At 52.2% G+C, this 24,527-nt stretch overlaps 1 protein-coding gene across 4 annotated transcripts in view; it reads right to left on the bottom strand.

Moving 5' to 3' along the window:
- The window catches only part of NLGN3 (neuroligin 3), a 26,552-nt gene extending 2,543 nt beyond the window's left edge, over positions 1-24,009 (bottom strand). Inside the window, exons 1-7 of one of the 4 annotated variants that reach the window (XM_011943106.1) lie at positions 23,876-24,009; positions 20,686-21,342; positions 19,989-20,048; positions 15,338-15,397; positions 13,521-13,670; positions 4,572-4,757; positions 1,090-1,879 (exon numbers count right to left, since the gene is read on the bottom strand). In XM_011943106.1, the coding sequence (XP_011798496.1) occupies positions 1,090-1,879; positions 4,572-4,757; positions 13,521-13,670; positions 15,338-15,397; positions 19,989-20,048; positions 20,686-21,142 (1,703 nt within the window). In that variant the 5' untranslated portion in view covers positions 21,143-21,342; positions 23,876-24,009. The remainder of the gene's footprint in view (positions 1-1,089; positions 1,880-4,571; positions 4,758-13,520; positions 13,671-15,337; positions 15,398-19,988; positions 20,049-20,685; positions 21,343-23,875) is intronic. The other 3 variants (XM_011943107.1, XM_011943109.1, XM_011943108.1) reach the window with 3 other exon arrangements.
- Positions 24,010-24,527: the final 518 nt, after the last annotated feature.

Here is a 24,527-nt window from a genome sequence, read left to right on the forward strand (position 1 = left end):
GGTCTCGATCTCCTGACCTCGTGATCCGCCCGTCTCGGCCTCCCAAAGTGCTGGGATTACAGGCTTGAGCCACCGCGCCCGGCCTTCTTTCTTTTATTAAGCAAGCAGAAATTGCTGAACCTGAAGTCTCTTTCTTTCTTTTCTTCTTCTTTTTTTTTTTTGAGACAGAGTCACCCAGGCTGGAGTGCAGTGGTGCAACCTCGGCTCACTGCAACCTCTGCCTCCTGGGTTCAAGCAATGCTCCTGCCTAAGTAGCCAGGACTACAGGCGCCTGCCACCACGCCTGGCAAATTTTTTGTATTAGAGACAGGGTTTCGCCATGTTGGCCAGGCTGGTCTCGAACTTCTGAGCTCAGGCAATCCGCCTGCCTCAGCCTCCCAAACTGCTGGGATTACAGGTGTGAGCCTCCGTGCCCGGCCCTGAAGGCTCTTTCTGAAGTACTGCATTCCTATTTCACATGACCTCTGACCAGCTAACCTTGAATCCTGTAGTTTGTATGTTTGTTTGTGTGTGTGTGTGTGTGTGTGTGTGTGTGTGTGTGTGTGTTTGAGATTAGGTCTCGCTCTGTCACCCAGGCTAGAGTACAGTGGCATGATCACAGTTCAGTGTAGCCTCAACCTCCGGGGCTCAAGCGATCCTCCCACCTCAGCCTCCCAAGTACCTGGGACTACAGGTGCACACTACCATGCCTGGCTAATGCTTTTTCTTTTAGAGACAGGGTCTTTCCATGTTGCCGTGGCTGGTCTTGAACTCCTGGGCTCAAGTGATCTGCCTGCCTTGGCCTCCCAAAGTGCTGGGATTACAGCCGTGAGCCACTGGGCCTGGCTCAATCTCATAGTTCTTCCAGTAACACTCATTCCTTCCTAGTCCCGATGCTAACTGAGTTCTGAGCCTCAACAACATTTTTGAAGGAAGGAAAAATGGCATGAAAGACTCAGGAAGGGGAGGTAGGAAGATGAGTGAAGGGGTTCCAAGCAAGATTTTGGGAACATCTTAGGAAGGGATATGATGGAAGAGATTTAGCTAGAGGAGCGGAGGGGAGGGCATGCTGGGGTGTCAAAGAAGAAAAAAACCCTATTTTCTCCTTACCCAGTCTTGGCAAAGTTGGTCCAATAGGTCATGACGACAGCACTGAGCATAACATCATTCTTGGAGAAGTTGCAGGGGAAAAGGTCAGTGGGGCCTACCATAGGAACCCCAAAAACATAGGGTACTTCATCCCCATGAGCTGCATCTGACCAAGCAGGCTTCATGAGGCTCTGGCAGTGATGATAGAAGGCGTAGAAGTAGGTAGGTGAGCCGTAGCGGGCGTGCAGATCAGCTGTCACCACTGAGGGCTCTACCCACTGGTGGTCAGTGAAGAGTGCCACCAGTGTTTTACGGCGGGTCTCAGGGTTGTCACGGTCTGCCCAGTCTGTATACATGAACTTGATGGTCTCTCGCAGGGTGTCCTTACCCTCAGGATAGCCATACAGATTGTCCACAAAATTGGAGACAGAATAGTCAAAGTCAGTGCCAGAGACACCATCCTCAGGGTCCACCACCCCTTCCACAAACTTGAGACCCTCACCCTGATTGACACCTAGCATGATGTCATAGTTGAGGAACTCGCCCTGCTCCATGAGGATCTCAGGGTCATCAGGAATGACATCACCATCAATCACAGGGCCAAAGGCCACGTGATAGCGGGCTGGCTGGATGTCCTGCTCTACCAGCTCCTTGGCACTCTTTTGCCGAAGACAGTCCACCATATCCACGGTATCCAGCACATTACAGCCCACTTTGTCTGCCAGCAGGCTGGTGTACTTCACTGGTTGGTAGTTCACAGCCCAGCTGGACAGAGCAGAGCCACTTTGGATGATGGCTCTCTGGAAAAGTCCTACAGAAGACAGGTAGCACCAGGTCAGATCTGTCGTGTCATACATAGCCATAAATCCCCTCATTCCTTTGTCACTGAGGCTGCCCCATGGTTTAAATGGGCTAGGAAGGAGGAACAACTCTTTTGGCAGGGGATGATGTAGGGCCAAAGGAGGGGTTGCTGAACCCCTTCCTTGACAGCTTCCTCCATCCCTTCCCTGTCCTGGTGCAATGACTGGTAACTTAGGGGTTAAGGCAATGTCAGGAAGAATTAACTCCTTGAATCCCAGACGTCAGCCCCCTTATGCCGCCTCTCTTTATCTCTCCTTGTCTTCCCCTCTTGCTTCCTGCCCAGCTGGGCCCAGCTCTGTGCCAGCGCACCACCAGGGAGCTGGCACTTGCACCACAAAGGAGTCTTTTTCATGAGAGATGAGAAATGCAGGCAGGCAAGAACCCCACATTCTGAGGGTTTGGGGAAGGAGCCCAAGGGCAAAGGCCTTGGGGTCTGAAAGTCTCCAGGGAATCTGTGCTCCCCGTCTGTGGTCTCCACTGAGACTTTGCTTTTTTTTTTTTTTTAGAGATGGAGTTTCACTCTTGTTGCCCAGGCTGGAGTGCAATGGCGGGGTCTTGGCTCAACGCAACCTCTGCCTCCAAGGTTCAAGCATTTCTCTTGCCTCAGCCTCCCGAGTAGCTGGGATTACAGGCATGCGCCACCACGCCAGGCTAATTTTGTATTTTTAGTAGAGACAGGGTTTCACCATGTTGGTCAGGCTGGTCTTGAACTCCCGACTTCAGGTGATCCGCCTGCCTTGGCCTCCCAAAGTGCTGGGGTTACAGGCGTGAGCCACCGCACCTGGCAGAGACTTTCCTTTTATCTGAAGCTACTGATACTTCAAATTCAGATTTTCCCCCAGCAGAGAGGGAACCAGTCCCCCAAACTCAAAAAGAAGATAATTTTCCCCCTCTAGAAAAAAAAAAAAAAGGATATCATTCTCTCCCTGGCCCCAACATTCCCAAGGGAGAATTTGTCCCTTAGGCACACAATTCCATTCCTTTAAGAGAAAGCCAGTTTGCATGAGTGGAAAGAGAGGGAAAGAAATGATAGATTACTACTTAAAAGACAGCCTCATTTTCCCAAAGATTATTCTCCATACATCAATTACAGAAAAACAGAGAGAACAGGTCTTTAAAGAAGTCAAACCTTGGCCAGGCACAGTGGCTCACACCTGTAATCTCAGCACTTTGGGAGGCCGAGGTAGGCGGATTGCTTGAGCTCAGGAGTTCGAGACCAGCCTGGGCAACATGGCAAAAACCTGTCTCTACAAAAAAAAATTCTCCCCCAAATTAGCCGGGCATGGTGGCATGCACCTGTAGTCCCCAGCTACTCTGGAGGCTGAGGCAAGAGGATTACTTGAGCCTGGGAGGCGGAGGTTGCAGTGAGCTGTGATCGCACCACTGCACTGGGAGACAGAGCCTGGGGGACAAAGTGAGATCTTGTCTCAAAAAAAAAAAAAAAAAAAGTCAAACCTCCAGAGACACAGGCCCCCTATGAGACAAAGCATAGCACCACTCCAGGAAAGGCTTTCTTCTCCTGGGGGAGGAGTCCCCAGTCAGAGGAGGCACAGAACGTTTTTTCAGGCCAAGGCACCCTTGTAGCCTGTCATTTCACCCTCCTTTGGGGAAAAAGGGGAGATTCCTGTTGCCACTATGGTCACCTAGGAACACAGTCTCTCTCTTTAGAGATGCAGATCCCATCTGAGTCCTCCCTCACCAGGGTAGTCCCTGGAGGGGCAAAGACAGAATTTCTAGGTCAAAGAAGGTGGTTCTTCTCCCTCAGAGAGACAGAACTTCTTCAGAGAGACAGAAAGTCTTCCTGTGAGAATGTCCCTAACTCAGGGGGTTAGTGTTCAATTAAAAAAGAAAGAAAGCATCCTCGCTCACAGATTTCCTTACTTCAGAAAAGGGCACCTATTTCAGGAAGATCTTTCCTTCTTGAGAAGCTCAGCTTTGCCTCTCAGAGATAGAATGTTCCCTGTAGTCCAGAGGTGGAGAAAACATTTCCTGCCGAGCAAAAAGGACCTATTCTGCTCTCTTGGAAGGGTCACTGGCAAAGGGACCCACCACAAGGAAAGAGGCCAAAAATGAAAATCTCCCTGGCAGCTTGCACAGTCCGGGAAGAGGTCTGGAGTCTGATAATAGACCATCGTCCTATGGAAGGAGCCCACCTCACGGGTTAGTGACTCTCATTTCAGATTCACTTTCCCCTCTAGGACGTTTCCCCTCTTGTACAGACTTGTTCTTCAGAGAGAAAGGCAGAGAATGGGTGTTTCTTAGACCTAGAAACCAATTTCCACCCTATATCTCTACTGTGAAGTACCATGTCCTTCCCATACTGAAAGATCCCCCCCAACCCCTGTCAAACTATTGTCCTCTGAGGGGACAGTTGTTCTATTCCCACTTCCCCAGATAAGACTCCCACATCAGAAGGAGAATCTTGCTTTCCCGGGACATAAATGGGATTCTCTTCCTTCCCTCTCCAGCTTTGGGAGAAGTACTTCTCCCAGAGGAACATTTCTCTTCCACTTCTTGCCAAAGGGATACCAAACTGGTAGAAGAGAGCTGGCTGATTCCCTTGGATGCCCTGGGGGCATGGATGGAGCACGCTGGGCAGCCAGCACTTGGCTAGTTCATATTTTGCCGCATGAGTTACTCACCCTCTGAGTGATGTGACAACGTGAGGAGGCTGACGCAGGATGCACCAATGCCCGAGCCAAAGACGGTGATCCGGCGGGGGTCTCCCCCGAAGAAGGCAATATTCTCACTCACCCAGCGCAGGGCCTGAATCTGGTCAAGGAGCCCATAGTTGCCCTTGGCAGCCTGATCTCCAGTACTCAGGAAACCTGGATTCGACAAAGGGCATGAGGACAATGAAGGCAGAGGGATGGAGGATTTGGGTGATGACGGCAGGCAGGGTCAACAGGGGAGGTGGGGATAGAGAATGAGCATGCAGGGTAGTTCTTCCCACCTAGCTAACTTAAACCAGTGCTCCTTTCTGCAATATCCAGCATCGTCAACAGAGGAGGGGTCGGCTCCCTGCCTCCCACCTGTTATCCAGCTTGGAAGGAGGGGTCTGCAGACCATTTGAAGTGGATGCCTCCAGGTAGGAGACAAACTGCAGAAACTGCAAATGTCTAGAACTCAGCATTCTCTGCTCTGAGGTACTATTGAGGACCTTACCCTAACATCTGGCAAGATAGAATGGAAACCTTGGAGTCAGACAGTCCTTGATTTGAATCCTGGCTCTATCACATCTTAGCCATGTAGCCTTGGGCACTTAGTTTAAAATCTCTGAGCCATAGTGTCCTCTTCTGTAAAATGGGGATACAAATACCTCACAGGGTTGTAACAAGGATAAAACGAATATAAGCATCTATAACATGCTCAGCACATTGTAGCTCTATAGTTACTCCTCTTTCCCCTTTCTTCTCTCTCCAAAGGAAGTGCAGATGATCCCAAGAGGCAACAATCCCTAAACTCTCCTTGGCCTTCCTGTTCAAATCAGTCCCTCTCCACTTCTTTCTGGGGCCTCGATGGCCTCCTTCCCCTCATTTTCAGGGCAGGTCCTCATTTCCCTCCCTTGGAGGCCTAACGAATCAGAAACTCTGAGGGTGAGGCCAGCAATCTGTGTTAACAAGCTCTCCAGGTGATGCTGACACCTGCTAAAGTTGAGAAACCACTGGATCAGATCATCTTTTTCATCTGGTGGAGAAATAGGAAAGTAGCGCAGTGCGTTACCACAGAAACAGGTCTTCCCGCCCCCCACTGGAATTTGCTGCTGAGGAGACATGTCACCATGGAGACTACCTTCCCACCCACCTGCTGGGATTTGCTACTGTGGAGACTTGTTGCCATGGAGACTACCTTCCTGCCCACCTGCTGGCTATCCCACAGAGATGTCCTATATTCCCCCCTACTCTGCTTCCATTTTAGACTGATCCTGCGGCCTTATTTCATCTCTCTTCCCTGAATCCTTGGGTCCGTTGGAAGGCTCTGTCTTCTCCTGCTATAGGCTTTTGGAAGAAGTCTTTGGAGGTGGGTAATTGTGGAGCTCCTACACACTGGAAACCCACACTTGGATCAGTATTTTTACTCCCCAGTTAAAAGCTCATTCACAGCACCTGGAATCAACTTTGTGAGAGGTCATGTTGGAGAAGGCTCCCAGAGCTCATGGGGAGTTCTCTGGTGGTCCTTGCAGTCCATAGGCAGAGGCTGAATTCAAATAGACTCAAGCAGTCACAAGACCTCACCACTGTCTTTCTCAAGTCCTTCTGTACCTAGCTTCTGCAAAAGAGCTCATCTCATCCTCTTCAAGTGTGTTATTAATTTACCTCTGGTACAATTAAGTATGTAAAGTACTTAGTTATTTCTCCCGGGCCCTAGTCACAAGTCCTCTTTAGCCCCAGGTTCCAGAGGAGGAAATGAGAATGAATTAGAAAAAGCCTGCATGAGGATGAACAAAGGAACCCTTGCTCTTCCAGACAAGGAAACCAGCTTTTCCTTTGCGTGGCCCATTCAGAAACTGAAACTGCTCCTTTGAGTCTTAAAACCTTGGCCGGGCACAGTGGCTCACGCCTGTAATCCCAGCACTTTAGGAGGCTGAGGTGGGAGGATCACTTGAGGTCAGAAGTTTGAGACCAACCTGGCCAGTGTAGCAAGACCCTGTCTCCTTTTATTTTTAAAACAAAATAAATTAGCCAGTTGTGGTCCCAGCCACTCAGGAGGCTGGGGCTGGAGGATCATTTGAGCGTAGGTGTCAAGGCTGCAGTGAGCTGTTATTACCCCACTGCACACCAGCTTGGGGGACAGAATGAGACTCCATCTCTAAAAAAGCAAACAAACAAAAAAATCCCTCAAAACCCCAACTCTGTTGACCATGATCCAACCCAGCTGCCCAAGCCTTGGGACCCTCTGGCAGAAATCACTGTCCTTCTTTCAGTCCTCCCTCCCTCCTCTCTCCTTCCCCTGTATTCTCCTTTCCTTTTCTTTTATTTAGGCAATAGTGGTCTTGGCTTCAGCCTTTTCCAAGGCATCATTTACTGAAATGTGTCAAACATGTCTGCCCTGATCAGCAGGCAAAGCCTGCATTTGGATGTAGTAGAGCAGACTTCTCCAACATGTATCAATTTCCTGGGTTAGGAACAAAGGCCTGAAAGGGCTGGATGGAGGATTTTTTTTTTTAATTTTTTATTTTTTTAGAAGGAGTTTCACTCTTGTCGCCCAGGCTGGTGTGCAATGGCACGATCTTGGCTCACTACAACCTCTGCCTCCCAGGTTCAAGTGATTCTCCTGTCTCAGCCTCGCAAGTAGCTGGGATTACAGGTGCCTGCCACCACACCTGGCTAATTTTTGTATTTTTAGTAGAGATGGGGTTTCACCATGTTGGCCAGGTTGGTCATGAACTCCTGACCTCAGGTGATTGGATGGAGGCTTTGACCATCACTCTCTGCTCCCTCAGATCCTATGAGCCTCTGGATAAGGGGCCCTGAAGCATGTGGATGATGCCATGTCAATGATCCCTACTCCACGAAGAGTCCTACTTGAAATACCATCTCCAGGCCAGGCGCGATGGCTCATGCCTGTAATCCCAGCACTTTGGGAGGCCGAGGCCGGCGGATCACCTGAGGTCAGGAGTTCGAGACCAGCCTAACCAACATGGAGAAACCCCGTCTCTACTAAAAATACAAAATTAGCCAGGCACGCCTGTGGCACATGCCTGTAATCCCAGCTACTAGGGAGGCTGAGGCAGGAGAATCGCTTGAACCTGGGAGGCGGAGGTTGCAGGGAGCTGAGATCGTGCCATTGCATTCCAGCCTGGGCAACAAGAATGAAACTCCATCTTAAAAAAAAAAAAAAAAGGAGAAAGAAAAAGAAATACTGTCTCCAACAGGCTCAGGAAGGTGACAACAAACCTGACCAACCACAAGCACACAAAATCTGGCATTCTGGGAGAGGTCACTCACGCTAGTTCCCAGTAACTCAACCATCCACAGAAACCATGTGAGAATGAAGGCTGAAATACCCAACTCCATAAACTGTCAGAATAAATCGGAGCCAGTCTCCCTGGGCCCAAGTTTATACTGTAGTTCACAGTAAACTGCTCGTCAACAGAAGATGGGGGAATCTGGCAGATTGTAACAAAACCAGATATTTGTGTCACTCAAGACTTGATGTTTACTGGGTTTTCGGTTTGCCTGGGAGGGTACCTGAGCAAGCACGTAGGATTCAATTCTGGAACCTGGAGTGAAAAACTTGGCAAGTTCCTGCTTGCTCAGCCTCAGGGATATCCACATCCTATATCCTGCTGGAGTCCCTTTCTTTGTTGGCCTCAAGCCCAGTGGGGCCTTCTCAAATAATAGCTACCCCTCTGCCTTGGAGAGGATTCATGGATTAGCCTGTGACATTCTCAACATGCACGAATCACCCAAGATATCTAGAAAAGCACCTTAGAGGCCAGGCATGATGGCTCATGCCTGTAATCCCAGCACTTTGGGAGGCTGAGGCAGGTGGATCACCTGAGGTCAGGAGTTCGACACCAGCCTGGCCAACATGGTGAAACCCCGTCTCTACTAAAAATACAAAAATTAGCCGGGCCTGGTGGCAGGTGCCTGTAATCCCAGCTACTTGGGAGGCTAAGGCAGGAGAATTGCTTTAACCCGGGAGGCGGAGGTTGCAGTGAGTCAAGATCGCCGCCATTGTACTACAGCCTGAGCGACAGAGCGAGACTCTATCTCAAGAAGAAAAAAAAAAAGAAAGAAAGAAAGAAAGAAAGAAAAAGAAAAGAGAAGAAAAAAGAAAAGCACCTTAGAGTGATCCGCCTGATGAGTTCAGTGCTCAGGAAAGCTGATGGGAAGGAGAGTGAATGAATGCCTGTGACTGGGGTCCAAAACGAGCCACCTGTTCTGGGATGCTTTGGGCAACAAAACAATAAAGATTCCACTACACAGGAAAATTCCCAAGTATCAGGGACAAACCCATGTTCTACATCTGGTGTCAAGAGACAAAAACATCTTATATGTACCCAGGATCCAATACGGGCTTATTGATTATATTTGTGTTCCAAAACAGGAACTGAAGGGTATGTAGGAAGTGGTGAGGAACTTCTGAGCAAATCTCAGTGTAGGATGACTCCTTCTGAGTTTTCAATAATATTTGATCATCAACTGCTTAAGCCCAAAGAAGAATGTTCCTGCCCCCCAGATGTGCTGTTCTGGTTATCCAAATGACAGGGGGCTGTCAAGTGCGAGTTCTTAACCTGATTTTTGTGGATGAACTTAAGAGGGATCTGTAAAATTGTTTTTTCTTTATTTCTTTCTTTTTCTTTTGAGATGGAGTCTCACTCTGTTGCCCAGGCTGGAGTGCAGTGGCATGATCTTGGCTCATTGCAACTTCCGCCTCCCAGGTTCAAGCGATTCTCCTGCCTCAGCCTCTTGAGTAGCTGGGACTACAGGCGCATGCCACCATGCCCAGCTCATTTTTGTATTTTTAGTAGAGACAGGGTTTCACCATGTTGACCAGGCTGGTCTTGAACTCCTGACCGCAGGTGATCCACCCACCTCATCCTTCCAAAGTGTTGGGATTACAGGCATGAGCCACAGCACCCGGCCCTGTAAAATTATTTTCTTAAGCATGTGTGTGTCTGTGTATGTGTGTGCACGCATGTGTGCATCGTTCCAGGGAAGAGTCCAGAGCTTTCATCAGAATCTCAAAAGGGTCCAAGATCCCCTAAAAGGTTAAGAACTTCTGGTGTAGAAGCTTAAGGATTAGAGCAGCTGAAGGACTCTGAAGTAATCAGCAAATCAGGATATCATATGGAATGCTCACCAGCGACAGCCTTCTGTGCGGCCCACAGTTCCCAACTGACGCTGGAGAGTTCACATCCTACGTGAAATGCCGAGCCTCTCTCCAAATCCTAAGTCTCTCCTTCTGTCTCCTCTCTGCTTCCTTTCCCTGACTCTCCCTTGTCCTCTCCTTTTCTTCTCTTCCTTGCTTTCTCCTGTCTCTCACCCTCTTTTCCGTGCTCTCTTTCTTCATTCCTAGCTGCTCTGAAGCATATTTTTAATATTCTTTGTATTTTCCAGTAAACCTTATAGAATGGAGCATTGTGTTTATACTTTTTTAAGCAGCTGAGTTGAGTATTTTCTGTCACTCTAAGAAAAGAAAGTAGCAAAATTACTTTTGGCTTTGAACTACCGTGTACATGTGTCTGTATATCTGTTTGCGATTACATTTGCATGTTCATTCCTCTCTAGAAACTGTGGAGCCCAGCTGGGCGCGGTGGCTCACGCCTGTAATCCCAGCACTTTGGGAGGCCAAGGCAAGTGGATCACTTGAGGTCAGGAGTTCCAGACCAGCCTGGCCAACATAGTGAGACCTTGTCTCAACTAAAAATACAAAAATTAGCTGGGTGTGTTGGTGCACACCTGTAATCCATAATCCCAAATTGCTCAGGAGGCTGAGGTGGGAGGATCTCTTGAGCCTGGGAGGTCAAGGCTGCAGTGAGCCATGATTGTACCACTGCACTCCAGCCTGGGTGACAGAGTGAGACTCTGTCTCAAAAATTAATCAATTAATTAAAAAAAGAAAGTGTGCAGCCCTAGTGTGCGGGTTTCCAGCCACCTTCATGGTACCATGAGATTCAACAGGACAGAACAGCTTACAAGAGCCTCATCATGGTGTCTGAGGTAATGCAGAAAGACAGAGGGGCAGAGGCAGAACCATGACATCCCAACATCCCAAGCCTACCAGAGCCTGGGGAGACCAGCGTGAGTGGCCTGCATGCTCCATATTCAGTGTCCCAGGTGCCAATGAAGGGGACACAGACTTTGCTTTTTTCAAGGAATATCATTTCTGCAGTTTGAACCCCAAAAAGGTACCTTCCTATCTCACATAGTATTAATTGTAAGTCAAGAGAAGATTGCCATTCTGCACATACAACTGCACCCAGAAGTGAAATGCAGCCCCGGGGCCTCTGGGATTGGAACTGACAAAGCAATATAGTCAAGAGAAAATTAAAAGCCAGGCGTGGTGGCTCATGCCTGTAATCCCAGCACTTTGGGAGGCTGAGGCGGGCAGATCACCTAAGGTCAGGAGTTTGAGACCAGCCTGATCAACATCGTGAAACCCTGTCTCTACTAAAAATACAAAAATTAGCCGGGCATGGTGGCGGGTGCCTGTAATCCCAGGTACTCAGGAGGCTGAGGTAGGAGAATCACTCGAACCCAGGAGGTGGAGGTTGCAGTGAGCCAAGATAGTGCCACTGAACTCCAGCCTGGGTGACAGAGCAAGATTCTGTCTCATAAAAAAAAAAAAAAAAAAAAAAAAAAGAGAAAAAGCAAATTAAAATAAGGCTGGCCGGGCGTAGTGGCTCAAGCCTGTAATCCCAGCACTTTGGGAGGCCGAGACGGGTGGATCACGAGGTCAGGAGATCGAAACCATCCTGGCAAACACGGTGAAACCCCGTCTCTACTAAAAAATACAAAAAACTAGCCGGACGAGGTGGCGGGCGCCTGTAGTCCCAGCTACTCAGGAGGCTGAGGCAGGAGAATGGTGTAAACCCGGGAGGCGGAGCTTGCAGTGAGCTGAGATCCGGCCACTGCACTCCAGCCTGGGTGACAGAGCGAGACTCTCAAAAAAAATAAAATAAAATAAAATAAAATAAGGCCCTTGAGGTGGGAGGATGATCACTTGAGCTCAGGAGTTCAAAACTGGCCTGGGCAAGAGTGAGACCGTGTCTCAAAAATTAAATAAAAATGAAATGAAATAAAATAAAATAAAATACGGTTATGTCCCCTAACTAGCCACGGAATAAGCCATGCCTAACTGCTGGTTTAGCACCCATATGCCTACAGACCTGACCAAGAGCCTATATTCCCGCTGAAACTCTTCCTCCAGGAAGAAGTTGGCTTCTTCATGCCACTACAGGGATGCGGGGCTTGGGGAAGCATGAGCAGGGCCCTGTGTGCTTAGTCACCCTCTCTGAGGCACTCATTTACCTCAAGACCTTCACCATAGATAGGCATGGGTGGTCACCAAGGAAAGTACAGGGTTCAGGGGCAGCCTAAATGACTGACACAAGCTTGTGCACAGCAGAGAATGCGGGGGTGGGGAGGTATATGGGTGCATATGAGGAGGCATTTGGGCAATGAGCGCGTATGAATAGGAGTATGTGTGTGATGGGTGGGAGTGTGCAGGGGACATGCACAGAGAGAGTACAAGGAGTGTGTATGTGTGCACATACGGGGTAAGGAAGTGTGGGGGGACTTGGGGGGATGTGGTTGGGCGTGGGTAGAGGTGTGTGTGCATGTATGGATACAGGTGCAGCCCCATGTACACGGATGTGTATGTATTTGTGGGGTGGGGTGAGGGGAGAAGTGCATGGGTGTGTGCTGGGTGTACATATGCAGGCTGTGTATGGAAGAGTGTGCGCATGTATATGCATGCATGCGCGATGTGTGTGTGGGGGGGAGTGTGTGTGGGGGGGAGTGTATGTGTAGGGGAATGACATAAGGGCAGTATGTGGGATGTATGTAGATGTGGATATGGTGTGTGTGTAGTATCTGTGTATGTGTAGGGTGGGACAGTGTGGACAAACAGGTAAGAGTATATGTGTGTAGGGAAGGGGAATGTTGGTTTGCGTTTCTGAGGGGATAGGGACAGGTGTGTGTGGTAGTAGGTGGGTATGTAAAGTGGATGTGGAAGTGGGGTGTGCAGGGGGATACGGGTGTGTACAGGTATGTGTGCGGGGTGGGTGAAAGGAATATTTATATACGTTTAAGGTGTATATGTGTGGAGTTTGGGTGTGGACGTGGATGTGCAGGGTGTAGGTTTTTGTGTGGGCTGTAGATATGGGGGTAAAGTGTGAGTGTGGGTGTGTATGCGTCATGGGTATGGGTGTAGATGTGGCTACAGAGACATGGGGAGAAGTACATGAGCATGTGTGTGTGCATATGCAGAGGGTGAGAGCCATCTGCGGGGTGCAGATGTGGAGTACACAGACTGTGTGGGTATGTGGATATGTGTTCTGGAGAGACTGTGTGAATGGAGTTACCTGGAGTGCTGGGAGAATGTGTTTATGTGTGAGGGGCCTGGAGATGTGAATGTGGGGCTAGGTGTGTGTACTTTGTGGGGGTGAGTGAGAAATCACCGTCTGCCTGCAGGTGCATGGCGGGGTGGATGTGTAAACATGTGAAGGTAAATAGGTGTGTGGCCATGGAGTGGACTGGAAGGAATATCTGTGCATGTGTGGGGGTGTTTAGGGATGTGGGGCGGGTGGGTAGAGGTGAAGACAGGACAGTGGAAAATTGAAGCATCCTACAAAACCCAGCCAAGTGAAAGTCTGGAAGCAGAGACCTGGCTTGGGACCTGAGAGAAGGTGTGAAGTTTGAACTGAATTTCCAGTGGCATCTAAACCTTCCAAGAAAGGGCCTGGGGATATGGGGAAGCCCCTAGCATTTGGGTAGGGGCCAGAGGATAACACCATTTTGACTGTGGTTATTAGCACCAGCTAGAGAAGCAAGGCTGTCTGTTTTTAAATTCTCCAGCATTCTTTCCTCCCCTCCTTGAGAAGACAGTCTTCCTTCCAGGCAGCAGACAGGGAACCATACCTAGCACTCCAACCCGATAGTTGAGGGTGATGACGATGACATTGCCATAACTGGCGAGGACGCTGCCATCAATCATGTTGCCTGTCCCTTCCATGTAAGAGCCTCCATGGATGTAGACCATGACGGGTTTAGCACCACTGTCCCGGATGTCTGCAAGGAGAAGGGGTGAGACACAGGCTGGGTGGGATGCCCTTCCTCCCCAACCCCCGCCAGCCCGGGGGGTGGGTGCGGGCAGCAAAGCTATCCCAGGTGCCAGGACACCACCGCCATCCCTGAGGGCAGGACTCATGAGGCTGCTCAACCTGGAGCTCAAGCATCAGCCTGAGACAGTGGGACTTCAGTGATGTTTTTGAAGGCTCTGGTTTCAAGTGTCTCCCAGCTGAAGGCAGCCAGGCACGTGATATAGCCAGGCCTCAGTGGGCCATGGCTGGGCCCTGGGGGCGGGGGGGCAGCAGAAAGAGGAAGGGCTGGTCCTTTAGCCACATCAGGTGAGTCGCTGCCCTGGGCACCCAGGAGTCCTGGGACCTGACATGGCTTTAGAGAGCAGGAGCTGGGGAGCCCTGAAACCCCCAAGACTAGACCAGTTACATGGAAAAACGGCCATTGGCAGCAGCTGGCCCCCCAGTGCAGACAGAGACAAGAGGTGTGGAAATAAGGGGTGGCACAGGGAGAGAACAAGGAAGGATGTGGGGAAAGGGGAGTGAATGGCAGAGATAGGGTGGGGGGAACCTTGTTGACATGGTTTCTTAGCCATGTGCCCATTTCCCCATTCTCCCCGGGCAGACTTAACCAGAAGCATTGGGGATGGGGCAGAACTAAGAATGACAGAGCCTGCTCCCAGTCAGCACCAAGATGAAGATGGAGCCTCCCCAGAGGCCATTCAACAAGGGACCATCAAGCAGCTGCTCCCAAGCCCAGGCGGCATGGCATCAGGGCTGGGGCAGTCAAGAGAAGGCTCCAGGCCTGATCACCTCTGCCTGTAGCCTGTCAGTCTGTGAACTGGACCAATACTCTCTGCCATGCCAGCACAGCCTGGGCCCCCTTGAGCTGCCTGGCCCCTTCGGGGCAGAGGGGCGGGGCCAGGGCATGGAGGAGGAAGGGATGCTCTCTGCTGCAGAGCAAACAGAACTTGTTTCTCCAAGGAGGAAGGCTGGTCCGATCATTGCCCAAGGATCTTATGCCATTTATTGATGGCTGTGGTGTCCTGGCCTTAGCCTGGCATTTTAGCCCACTCTTTCTGGCCTTGTCTTGTACCTACTGCAGCCCCTGGCCCCGAGACCATCTCTCTCTTTTCTAGGATAAGGCTGGGGAGGTTCTGATGCTGCTTTTCCAGCCCCTTTGGTTGTCACTGCCTCACTCCCCAGTTCGCCATCCTGCGGGGTCCCTTTCCCAGAAGCCAGGCTCCCTGTGAGACACAGGGGTCTCTTCACTGAAACACAGGTAATCTCCTTGACGTTCCGTTGCCTTTGTCCTCTCCCCACCCTCAGTGGTCCTGCTTTCTCTCCACTCTCCCTGCTGCTCAATAGGGGCAGGTGCCTCTGAACCACAGAAGATGGGGAAGGGGCGGGAGACCCAGGCAAGGAGGATGTCCTCCCCATGGCTCTGCTTGTGGTCCCCTGCTCCTGCCAGCCATGTCCATCACCCCGGAACTCCCAGTGGCCAGCGGGGCCAAAGACAGATGAACAGCCCAACGGCCTTGTACAGGAACAGAAACACACCAACAGACAGACAGACAGACAGACGGGGCTTCTCCCCATCGAGAAGGGGAGGGGCTCTGTGCCATGCACCAGCCGCCGCGCCCTGCAGCCCCCAAATACCTTCATCTTCATCCCCGTCATTATCCGCTAAGTCCTCGCCCTGTTTCTTAGCGCCGGATCCTGGGGACCAGACACGGGGAGACACAACAGCACAGAACAGAGAACAAAACAGAGAGAGAATTCAAAAACAGCATGACTGCAGTGTGGCCCAGCAAGCCAGCTCCGGGCCTGGGCCCAGGACAGGCAGGAGGGATGGCAAGAACTGAGGGAATGGGTGGGCTGAGGCCCAGACCTTCACCAGGATGATGGTGTTGCACGTCCCTGCTGTGCTGGCCTCTCTGCACTGCCCTGCCCCGCCTCCCTGTCCCCAACAGCCCATCTCAACCAACTACCTTTCCAGTGAGGAAGGAGGTAGCAGCAAGTGGGCCAGGGCACCGAGCCAGAGACCCACTCAGGGGAAGGATTCATTCTGGGTGGAAGGGGCTGCTCGTGTGTACACAGGCAGGTTGATCTGGAGAGCAGGGTCAGGTACCAAGGGTGAGGGGCAACATTGCCAGCAAGGGTGGAGGTTGTGGATATGAGGTACTTAGGGCAGAGATGTGTACAGGGACCCCAGGCCTGAGCTCCTGGGGCCCAGTGGGCAGGTTTAAGCTGGGCCTCAGCTGACCCTGATCCCCACAGGAGAAAATGGGAGATGAAGCTTTCCCTCTGGTCTTCCTTGTTGGAGCCCCTGCTCTGGTTAATGGCAAATGGGGTTCCTGCCCACAGGAACCAGGGTTGAGAGCAGCAAGCATTGCTCTGAGATGTAGAGAGAGCCAGAGAGGGAGAGAGGGAGAGAAGAAAGGGGAGGAGGAGAAAGGGATGGTGAGAGAGAGAAAAAAAAATAGAAGAGAAACAAAGAGATAGGAATAATGGTCACAGCTCCAACCATGTACTGAATATTTACCATGTGCCAGACACTCTACTTCTGCCATACTGTCTGATCCTTACACCCCAGTGAGATAGGTCCTATCCTTATTCCTGTTTCACTGATGGGGAAACTGAGGTTCAGAGGGGTAAAGTGACTTGCTCAAGATCACACAGCTAGGAAGTGCTAGAGGTGCGATTCGCACCCAGGTCTGCTTGACTCCAAAGCCCATGGTCTTTCCACTGCATCATGCCACCTTTCTGGGGTGGGGGAAAGGGGACGGGAGGGAAGAAATAGATGAGAAAAGCAGTGGGGCATGGAGGGGAGGGGAGAGAAGGGGAAAGGAGGGTAGAGAAAAAAGAAGAGACTAGAGGTGATAAGGGAAACATTTAGGATCTGGGGCTAAGCTGGCACAAATTCTCCTTCCTGTTCTAAGGAGGCTAGAAGTGCATCCTGGTGATGGCCAAGGAGGGAGAGGACCGGCTGTCTGGATGCTGGTCAGTGTGTGGAAACAGAGGGGGCTGTGCTGCCACCCCAGGGCTTGCTCTCTTGCATCTATGACATCAGATACCCTCAGCCTGGAAGGAGCAAAGAGCCCTCTTTCCCAGCCGGTCTGGACTCTGATGACTAGATTTCCTTACAGCCATTCATCAAAACAGGAACTGCCCTCATCCTACAAAATGGCTTTTCAACTAGGACAAGAGCACAGCTCTAGGGGAGAAATTGCCTCTGGCTCCCTGAACTTCCGGTGGCACCTACTGTCTTAATACATTAGCTCAACACCTGCCAGTGCTGTCCTCAGAAACCTAATGGGACATGGGTATCATCCCTCACACTGTGGACAGCCTACCAAACAGAAAGTAGTCACTTATCCCCAGACACGAATTCCTTCCAACTTGATGGGGTGGGGTGTTGGGGAGATGGGGCAGGTCTTCCCCAGGAAACCCTTCATTTCCCATCATCCCTGACTTAGAAGATACATCCCTTATGAACCCCTCTGAGAGTGTCCCTGGGTTGCTGCATTGTCCCAGCCTTCTTCACACAGATGCCTCTGCTCCTTCAGCCTGGCACTTGCTGGGCAGCTCCTAGCTGCCATGCCTCTTACCCAGGCCAGCCTGACTGCTGACCCCCATTCCCAGACCCTGTGCCGCTGAGGGATCCCAGCCAGGCCGGCCCCCAGACCTCTGCACACCACAACCCTAAGGACCTCTGGGGATGGGTCTCCCTCAAGAGGCGGGATTTGTCACTCTTCCAAATGGCCACCAGGTCCTGGGTAGGGAACTAATTTGAACAGCGAAATGACCAAATGCCTTCCCTTGCACTGTCTGGAACCCACTTCCTGATTGGCCCATGGGACTTAGGGAAACCAGCTGAGTTGTTGTTGTTGTTGTTGTTGTTGTTTTTGTAGATAAGAGTTTCACCCTTGTTGCCCAGGCTGGAGTTCAATGGCACCACCTCAGCTCACTGCAACCTCCACCTCCCGGGTTCAAGTGATTCTCCTGCCCCAGCCTCCCGAGGAGCTGGGGCTACAGATGCGTGCCACCATGCACCTATATTTTTAGGAGGGATGGGGTTTCACCATATTGGCCAGGCTGGTCTCGAATTCCTGAACTCAAGTGATCCACCCACCTTGGCCTCCCAAAGTGCTGGAATTATAGGCATAAGCCACTGCGCCCGGCCAAACCAGCTGAGTTTTAATACAAGGCTAAGAGCTTCTTCAGAGCAGTGATTAGGCCTTTAGTCATTTCTAGATCTTTCCTCTACCTCACATCCCTCCACATCCCAACAATACCTAGCACATGGCCTTGCCCACAGTCAACAATCACAATCGGTAAATGTGCATGTTTGAGCTGGGGCTTCCAGTCTGCTCTCTGGCCACACTCTCAGGGCTGGACTGGACAGCCCAAGGCTCTTCCTGGGAGATCATTCTTCCTAAGAAATGGTTAATGTGAATGCCATCTCCTCTCCTGCAGGTTTCTTTTCTTTTCTTTTTCTCTCTTTTTTTTTTGAGACGGAGTTTTGCTCTGTCGCCCAGGCTGGAGAGCAGTGGCACGATCTTGGCTCACTGCAAGCTCCGCCTCCTGGGTTCACACCATTCTCCTGCCTCAACCTCCCAAGTAGCTGGGACTACAGGCGCCCGCCACCACGCCCAGCTAATTTTTTGTATTTTTAGTAGAGATGGGGTTTCGCCGTGTTAGCCAGGATGGTCTTGATCTCCTGACCTCGTGATCCGCCCGCCTCAGCCTCCCAAAGTGCTGAGATTACAGGCGTGAGCCACCGTGCCCAGCCGCTCCTGCAGGTTTAAGAGACCTTCTTCCTGAATTCATTTATAGGCTAATGGAATGCTAAGGCCAGAACTGTCCCCTACCAACCTCAGATGTGGAAACAGAGGTTCTTGAAGGAAAAGACTTGCCTAAGCTCTCGCTGTGAGTTGGCAGCAGAGCTGGGACTCAGGCCTTGTGCTTCCCAGACCTGTACTCTTTCTGCAGCACCATGATGCTTCTGAATTACACGAAAAACATCAATTGCCTATAGTGTGTGAGGTCCTGGGTGGGATATGGGGCTGCGGTGAAATACTATCCCTAGAGCAGCGGGTCTTACTCCATGCTCAGGTGTGCATTAGAAGCACTCAGGGCTCATGTTCAACATATAGATTCCCAGGCTCTGCCCCCAGAAATTCTTATTTAGTAAGGAGCACCCCATCCCAGGAATCCTGACAAACCCATTCTGAGAAACTCTGCCCTAGGACATCAAAGGAAAACAAACTCCCAGCTTGCCAGAGGGTTGTAGGGATCAAGCGGTGATTTTTCCACCTGTTCCTTAGGCTGTTACTGTTCCAATTCTCCCCAGCCCAGCCACATCTCACCATTTTTTTGAGTTGGGGAGATGGGAATGAGCAGATGGGAGTTGCTTCCGAGTGCTACAGTGGAAAGAACATGTCCTGAGGGTCCAGAGACCCAGGTTTTGGTCCCAGCTCTGCCACAGACCAGCGACGGGGGCCTTGAGCAGCAACAAGTCACTCCCCTGGGCCTGTTTCCTCATCTGTAAAATTGGGATACTGATTCCTGCCTTAGATGCTTCCAGAGATATAGGGAGGATTCTACAAGGTAAATGCCAAGGCACTTTACAGAAAACATAAAGTGATATTCCAACAGGAAGAATTATTATACAGGGGGAGCAACTCCTCTCAGCATGAGGGTAAATTTAAAATTCAGGATCTTGTGCCTCCTTTAAAGTCCATAGTTCCCAGAGACCCCCAAGTTCTGCCACCAGAGCAGCGTGGGTCTATCAGCTACACTCTGGCCAGAGGTGGTGGGGTGGGAGGCAGAGGTGTGTATGGCAGGAGTTATTAAACCTGTGTACACGTGTTTGGTCTAAGCTTCAGGGTGGGACAATTGAGTCTAGACTTTCAATCCAGGAGAAAGAACACAGAAGGGATGGTCTTCTGGCTCCACTCACTAGGAAAAGGGTGGAGCCTCTGGCTCCATCTTGGCTTCCTAGAGTTTCTCCTGAGGTGTCACCGAGAGAGCCACTGGCTCTGCCTTTGGCACACCCTTTAGGGTAGAATTTGGGGCTGGGAATATTGGAAGAAATAGGGTTGCTGCTTCTGCTCTGAGGCTGCCTTAGGCCACCAAATCCTCCCTGCAAGGCAGCCAGGGCCCTCGGATGAGGTGGCGCTTATGCCTGCTCACCGCCCCCTGAGCCTGGGCTACTTGGAGGAAGGCTGGGTCCTGGGGGCAAGGGCAGGTGGGCAGGCAGCCCTCCCTCTCTCTCTCTCTCCCTCCCCGCCGGCTCGCTACCTACCTCCTTTCCTACAAATTTTCTTGTTGGGCTTTCGGGCGCATTCCTTGGAAATCCGCTTTACTGTAAAATGAATAAAAAACTAAAAAATAACAGGAGGCCTCTGCCCAGGGGCATGCACCCCCCACCCCCCAGGCCCCAAGAGCTGAGCTGCTCTGCAGGCGGCACATGGCAGAGAGCCTGTCCCACCATCTCCTTGTTTCTGTCACTTACCTTAGTGTGACCCCCGCGGGAGGAGGCATCAGCTAGTGAAAGAGGAGGCACCTAAGCATTGCCCACCAGGCTTGCCCCCCGCCCCCCACACACCCAGCGTCCTTGGCCACACACACCTACCACCTTTCGAAGCAGGTGGAATGGCAACGGGGGGCCTGGTGGAGCCAGCATCCTCCCGCGGGCAGCTGCCAGTCGTGACCCATACTCCCCCAGGGGACCCCCATCCAGCACTGGACCTAGACCCATCAGAGCTCTTAGGCCGGGCCAGGCCCCTCCTGGCAACAGTGTCACTCACACATGGGAGCTCGGACAATGCTGGGAGAGGGAAGAACAGGGAGGGAGGTGGGAGGCCAAGCAGAGTGATGGTTAGAAGCATTTTCACAGACAGACAGACGCATGCTGCAGGGCACACAACCACATGCAAGCCACAAACACAACAGGGCAGGCGGGAGGCAGGGAGGGCACAGTGCCTGGCCGCAGCACTCACCATCCTCCGTCGGCACATAGACGTTCAGGTAGAGACAGTCTTCGTTGGGCTCTTGGATGTAAGTAGCGACGATATCCAAGTTGGCAGTGAACCAGACTGGCAGCATGACTTCGGGCACAGCTGTGTGGATGTTCTGGGGGCACACTGGGGGAAAGTGTGTGGCGTTCCGGATGCCCGACCAGGATGGGGGTGGTTCAGGGGGCAGGAAACGTTTCTCGCCGATCGGGGGAGCTGCGTAGGGCACCCCCAGGTATTGGTCCACAGGCCCCAGGATCTCACTGGGCAGTGGTACCCGGGCACCCCTTAGCTTCCCAAAGTGAGTGTTGACTGTGGGTGCTGGGGCCTGGGTACTGGCCCTCAGCGCCAAACTGAGGAACCACAGGGTGAGGCACAGGCTCCTGCCAACCGTGGGCTTGGGGCTCAGGGACAGCGAGGGCGGGCCAAGCCGCAGCCACATGTTCCGGGCAGGGGGACTGGCAGGAGAGGCAGACTCCAGGGTCACAGCATCAGCCCAATAGGCAGCCCCTTCATGGCCACACTGACTTGAACCTCAAAACTGAGCTCTCGAGGGACACCTACAGGTGCCCAGCAACGTAGAGAGCAGGTCGTCCAAGCACCACAGCTTCAGCAAGGGGACTCCCTCAGGGCCAGACAGGCCTGTGGAAAGAGGGAAGTATGTGTCATCCAAGATGGTCTGGGAGGGTGACAGAGTTGGTCTTTGGGGGCCCCACTGGGCTTGGGCTATCCTCTTATAGGCAGGAGAGGTTTCACATGACCAGGGGCCCAGATGATCCATTGCCAATCAGAACCATTCTATGTGCCTGGCCATGGCTAGAAAATCCAAGGGGTTTGACAGTGACAGTTGTTGCCACTGCAAGTTCCCGGTGCCCAACTTCAACCCCACAGTCAAAGGGGTTCATCAGGGTCGGTTGGAGCCAGAGTAGCATGTGACAGCCAGGGGGTGGGGAGAAACAAAGATGGAGCTCAGGTCCCCGGGCATGCTGCTTGAGCAGAGCTGTGTAGCCCTTGGGACCTGGTAAGCCCACACAGGGACCTCCACTTCAGGACAGGGTGGGATTGTCAACCTCACTCCGGGACACTAAGACGCAAGAACAGAAAGCAGCGAATCGGCAGAGTCCCACAGAGAGACTCCCTCACCCTCAGGCAGGGCAGAGGGCAGGAGAGCCATTCACCGGAGTCCCTGGACCCTCCTGCGCCCCTTCTGTACATTTCTCCTCAGCCCTCACTGCTCCCAAATCCTTAAGCCTTGGTCCCTTCAGTTGGCTCTCTCTTAATTCACACCGAATTTCAGAAGTGAGGTAGAAAGAGTTCTGCCTAGCACCCTAGGCATTGTGGATGCTCTTCCGGTGTATTATAAAATAAACAACGGAGCGTGGGGAACACATATTCAGAGACTCACAGAAATAAACTCACAAAGACTCAAAGAGGGAATGAGAGAGACCAAGCCAGGATCACAGACACTGCGATATTCACTCACAGAGACATACATTCCAAACCCACAGAGATCCCCTCATATAGTCCCACATTCTGAGACAGAGCGCCTCACACAGCCAGAGCCTCACAGAGTGATACATTCAGAGACACACACAGAGACTTACTGAAATATAATCACACATACCCGCATAGGTAAATATCCAGACACATGCAGCATAATGGTGACACATAGGTGGAGACAGAAACAGAAATAGCAACACACTCAGACACACAGGCCTTCTGACACAGTTACACAGTCAACACATAGACACAGGCACACACAGATACTCCCGCATGCTCCCGCACACACACGCACACACATGCACATGCACGCCACATGCACATTTAGTTTTCCTCCATTTCTCCCGCCTTCCCAGATTGCAGGCCTGCTCCTTTAAGAACTGGCTGAAGGGGTGGGGGAGGGAGATTGGGAACGCCCGGCAATCAGCCACCACGAGAGGGGAATGAGAATGTGTGTGTGTGTGTGTGTGTGTGTGTGTGTGTGTGTGTGTGTGTGTGTGACAGAGAGAGAGAAAGAAGAAAAAGGAAGAGGAGGGAGGGTGGGTAAAGTGGCTTAAGGGGTGGGGGCTCAGAGGAAATGAGGAAATGGGGAGCAAAGTATTGGGGGGGAAGATGCCAGACACTGCCCAGAATGCACCCGGGTCGGGGGTGGAGGGGAAGGGGAAGGAAGGGGTAGGAGTAGGGAGGTGGGGCAGGAGGGAGTGGGTGGGTGTGTGTATGGGGGGGGATAGTCCGCAGCTGAGTTCACACAATCCCCCCATTCACCGTCTCCATGGCAACTCCAGGGCACAGACCGCTCATTCACACAGCTTCCCCGCCAGCAACCCCCCCACATTAACCCCCTCGGTGCTGCCCCCACCCCACAAATTCCATTAACTCTTTCGGGATGACCCCCTCTCCAGTAACCCTGCGGCGCCAAATGCCAAATTCTCCTTTGAGTCAATTCCCTGCAGCCCCTCCCCCGTGAACACCTAGACAATCGGACCGACCCCCAAACGCCCTCTGTACCCTAGGACCCACTGTGAATCCCCAAGGCCAAGATCTCCATCCTTGCCCAACTTGCAATTTGGGAGAAGACAAGGGGAGGCAGCAATGCCAGGGATGAGAATGGCATCTGGGGGTACTTTTGGGGCTGCAGAGGTGTTGGGCGCGGGGCATTGTGCAGGAATGGACCAATATTGAGAACTGCAGTACTGGGGGCTATGAGGGCTTGGAATGGATTGGGGGATGGAGTTGCACTGGAATGGGGGAGGATAGGATAAAGGCCTCCATTGGGTGGGGGGGCTGCAGAGAGTGGGGGAGGGAGCCTGGCTATGAGATGCTATGATGGAAGGGGGATGGAGCTGCACTGCAGGGGAGGGGGGACTGGCAATGTGCAATCCCGGGATGGGGCTGGGGGCCCTCAATAGGGGTATTTTGATGAGCATGCGGGATGGGCTGTGGAAATAGAGGAACCATGGGCGGGAGGATGATAGGGATGCGGGATTTAGGGAGGAGGTAGAGGAGAGAATAGAAGCGGGGGAGGATGGGGGTCAGGGGTGCCGATGGAGAACATGGGGTTGAGAGGGATGGGGGCCACTGGCTGGGGAGTGGAGGAGCCTGGGATTGGGAGGGTTTAGGATGGGGGCAAGGTATGGGCAGCTAGAGGATGAGAGACCGGGGCAGGCGGCCTCACCTGTTCCCCGGGCTGCTGCAAGCGACTGAACCGGGCCACGGACCACCCATATCGCCTCCAGGCCAAGGGCTCCGCACCCGAATCCCCGAGATCAGCTCTCCGGCAGCCTGGCTGCTGTGCCCGCGCACCGAGGGGGCGCGCTGCGCGTGCCCGGACACGGGGGGGCGCGGTCCCTGCCATTAACTCCTTTTGTGCCAGAGATGGCTCAAGTCCTGGGGCATGGCCCAATTCCCCCCAAGCTCAGGCACGTTCCGCTCCCTCTCATGCGCGCGCACACACACACCTCAGATTGCAAGCTGTCAGACAGGTGATCTTCCAGGGCAGCTAGCCCAAACTTTACCTGCAAAGCTTGAGACCTTGACCCAAAGGGAGAAACTGAGTCACTGCCTGCAGGAACCCTCAGTCATACTACACAAAAACACACCTCCACCTCAGTCAGCATCCCTTCTCAGCGCCAGCACTACCCAAGCAGCAACCAGTGGGGCCACTCTGCTCTCATCCTGTCACTCTCCCAAAGGTCAGTGCTGTTCCCTTCTGCTGCTTCTGCTGGGGCATGTCAGACTCAGACTGTCAGCATGCCAGTTGTCTGACCATTTCAGTCTCTCCCCTCCAGGTTCAGTGTCTTCGTGTCTTGTGTTTTTGTATGTGGCGC

The sequence above is a fragment of the Colobus angolensis genome, unplaced genomic scaffold, assembly GCF_000951035.1.
Source record: "Colobus angolensis palliatus isolate OR3802 unplaced genomic scaffold, Cang.pa_1.0 Scaffold216, whole genome shotgun sequence".
NCBI lineage: Eukaryota > Metazoa > Chordata > Mammalia > Primates > Cercopithecidae > Colobus > Colobus angolensis.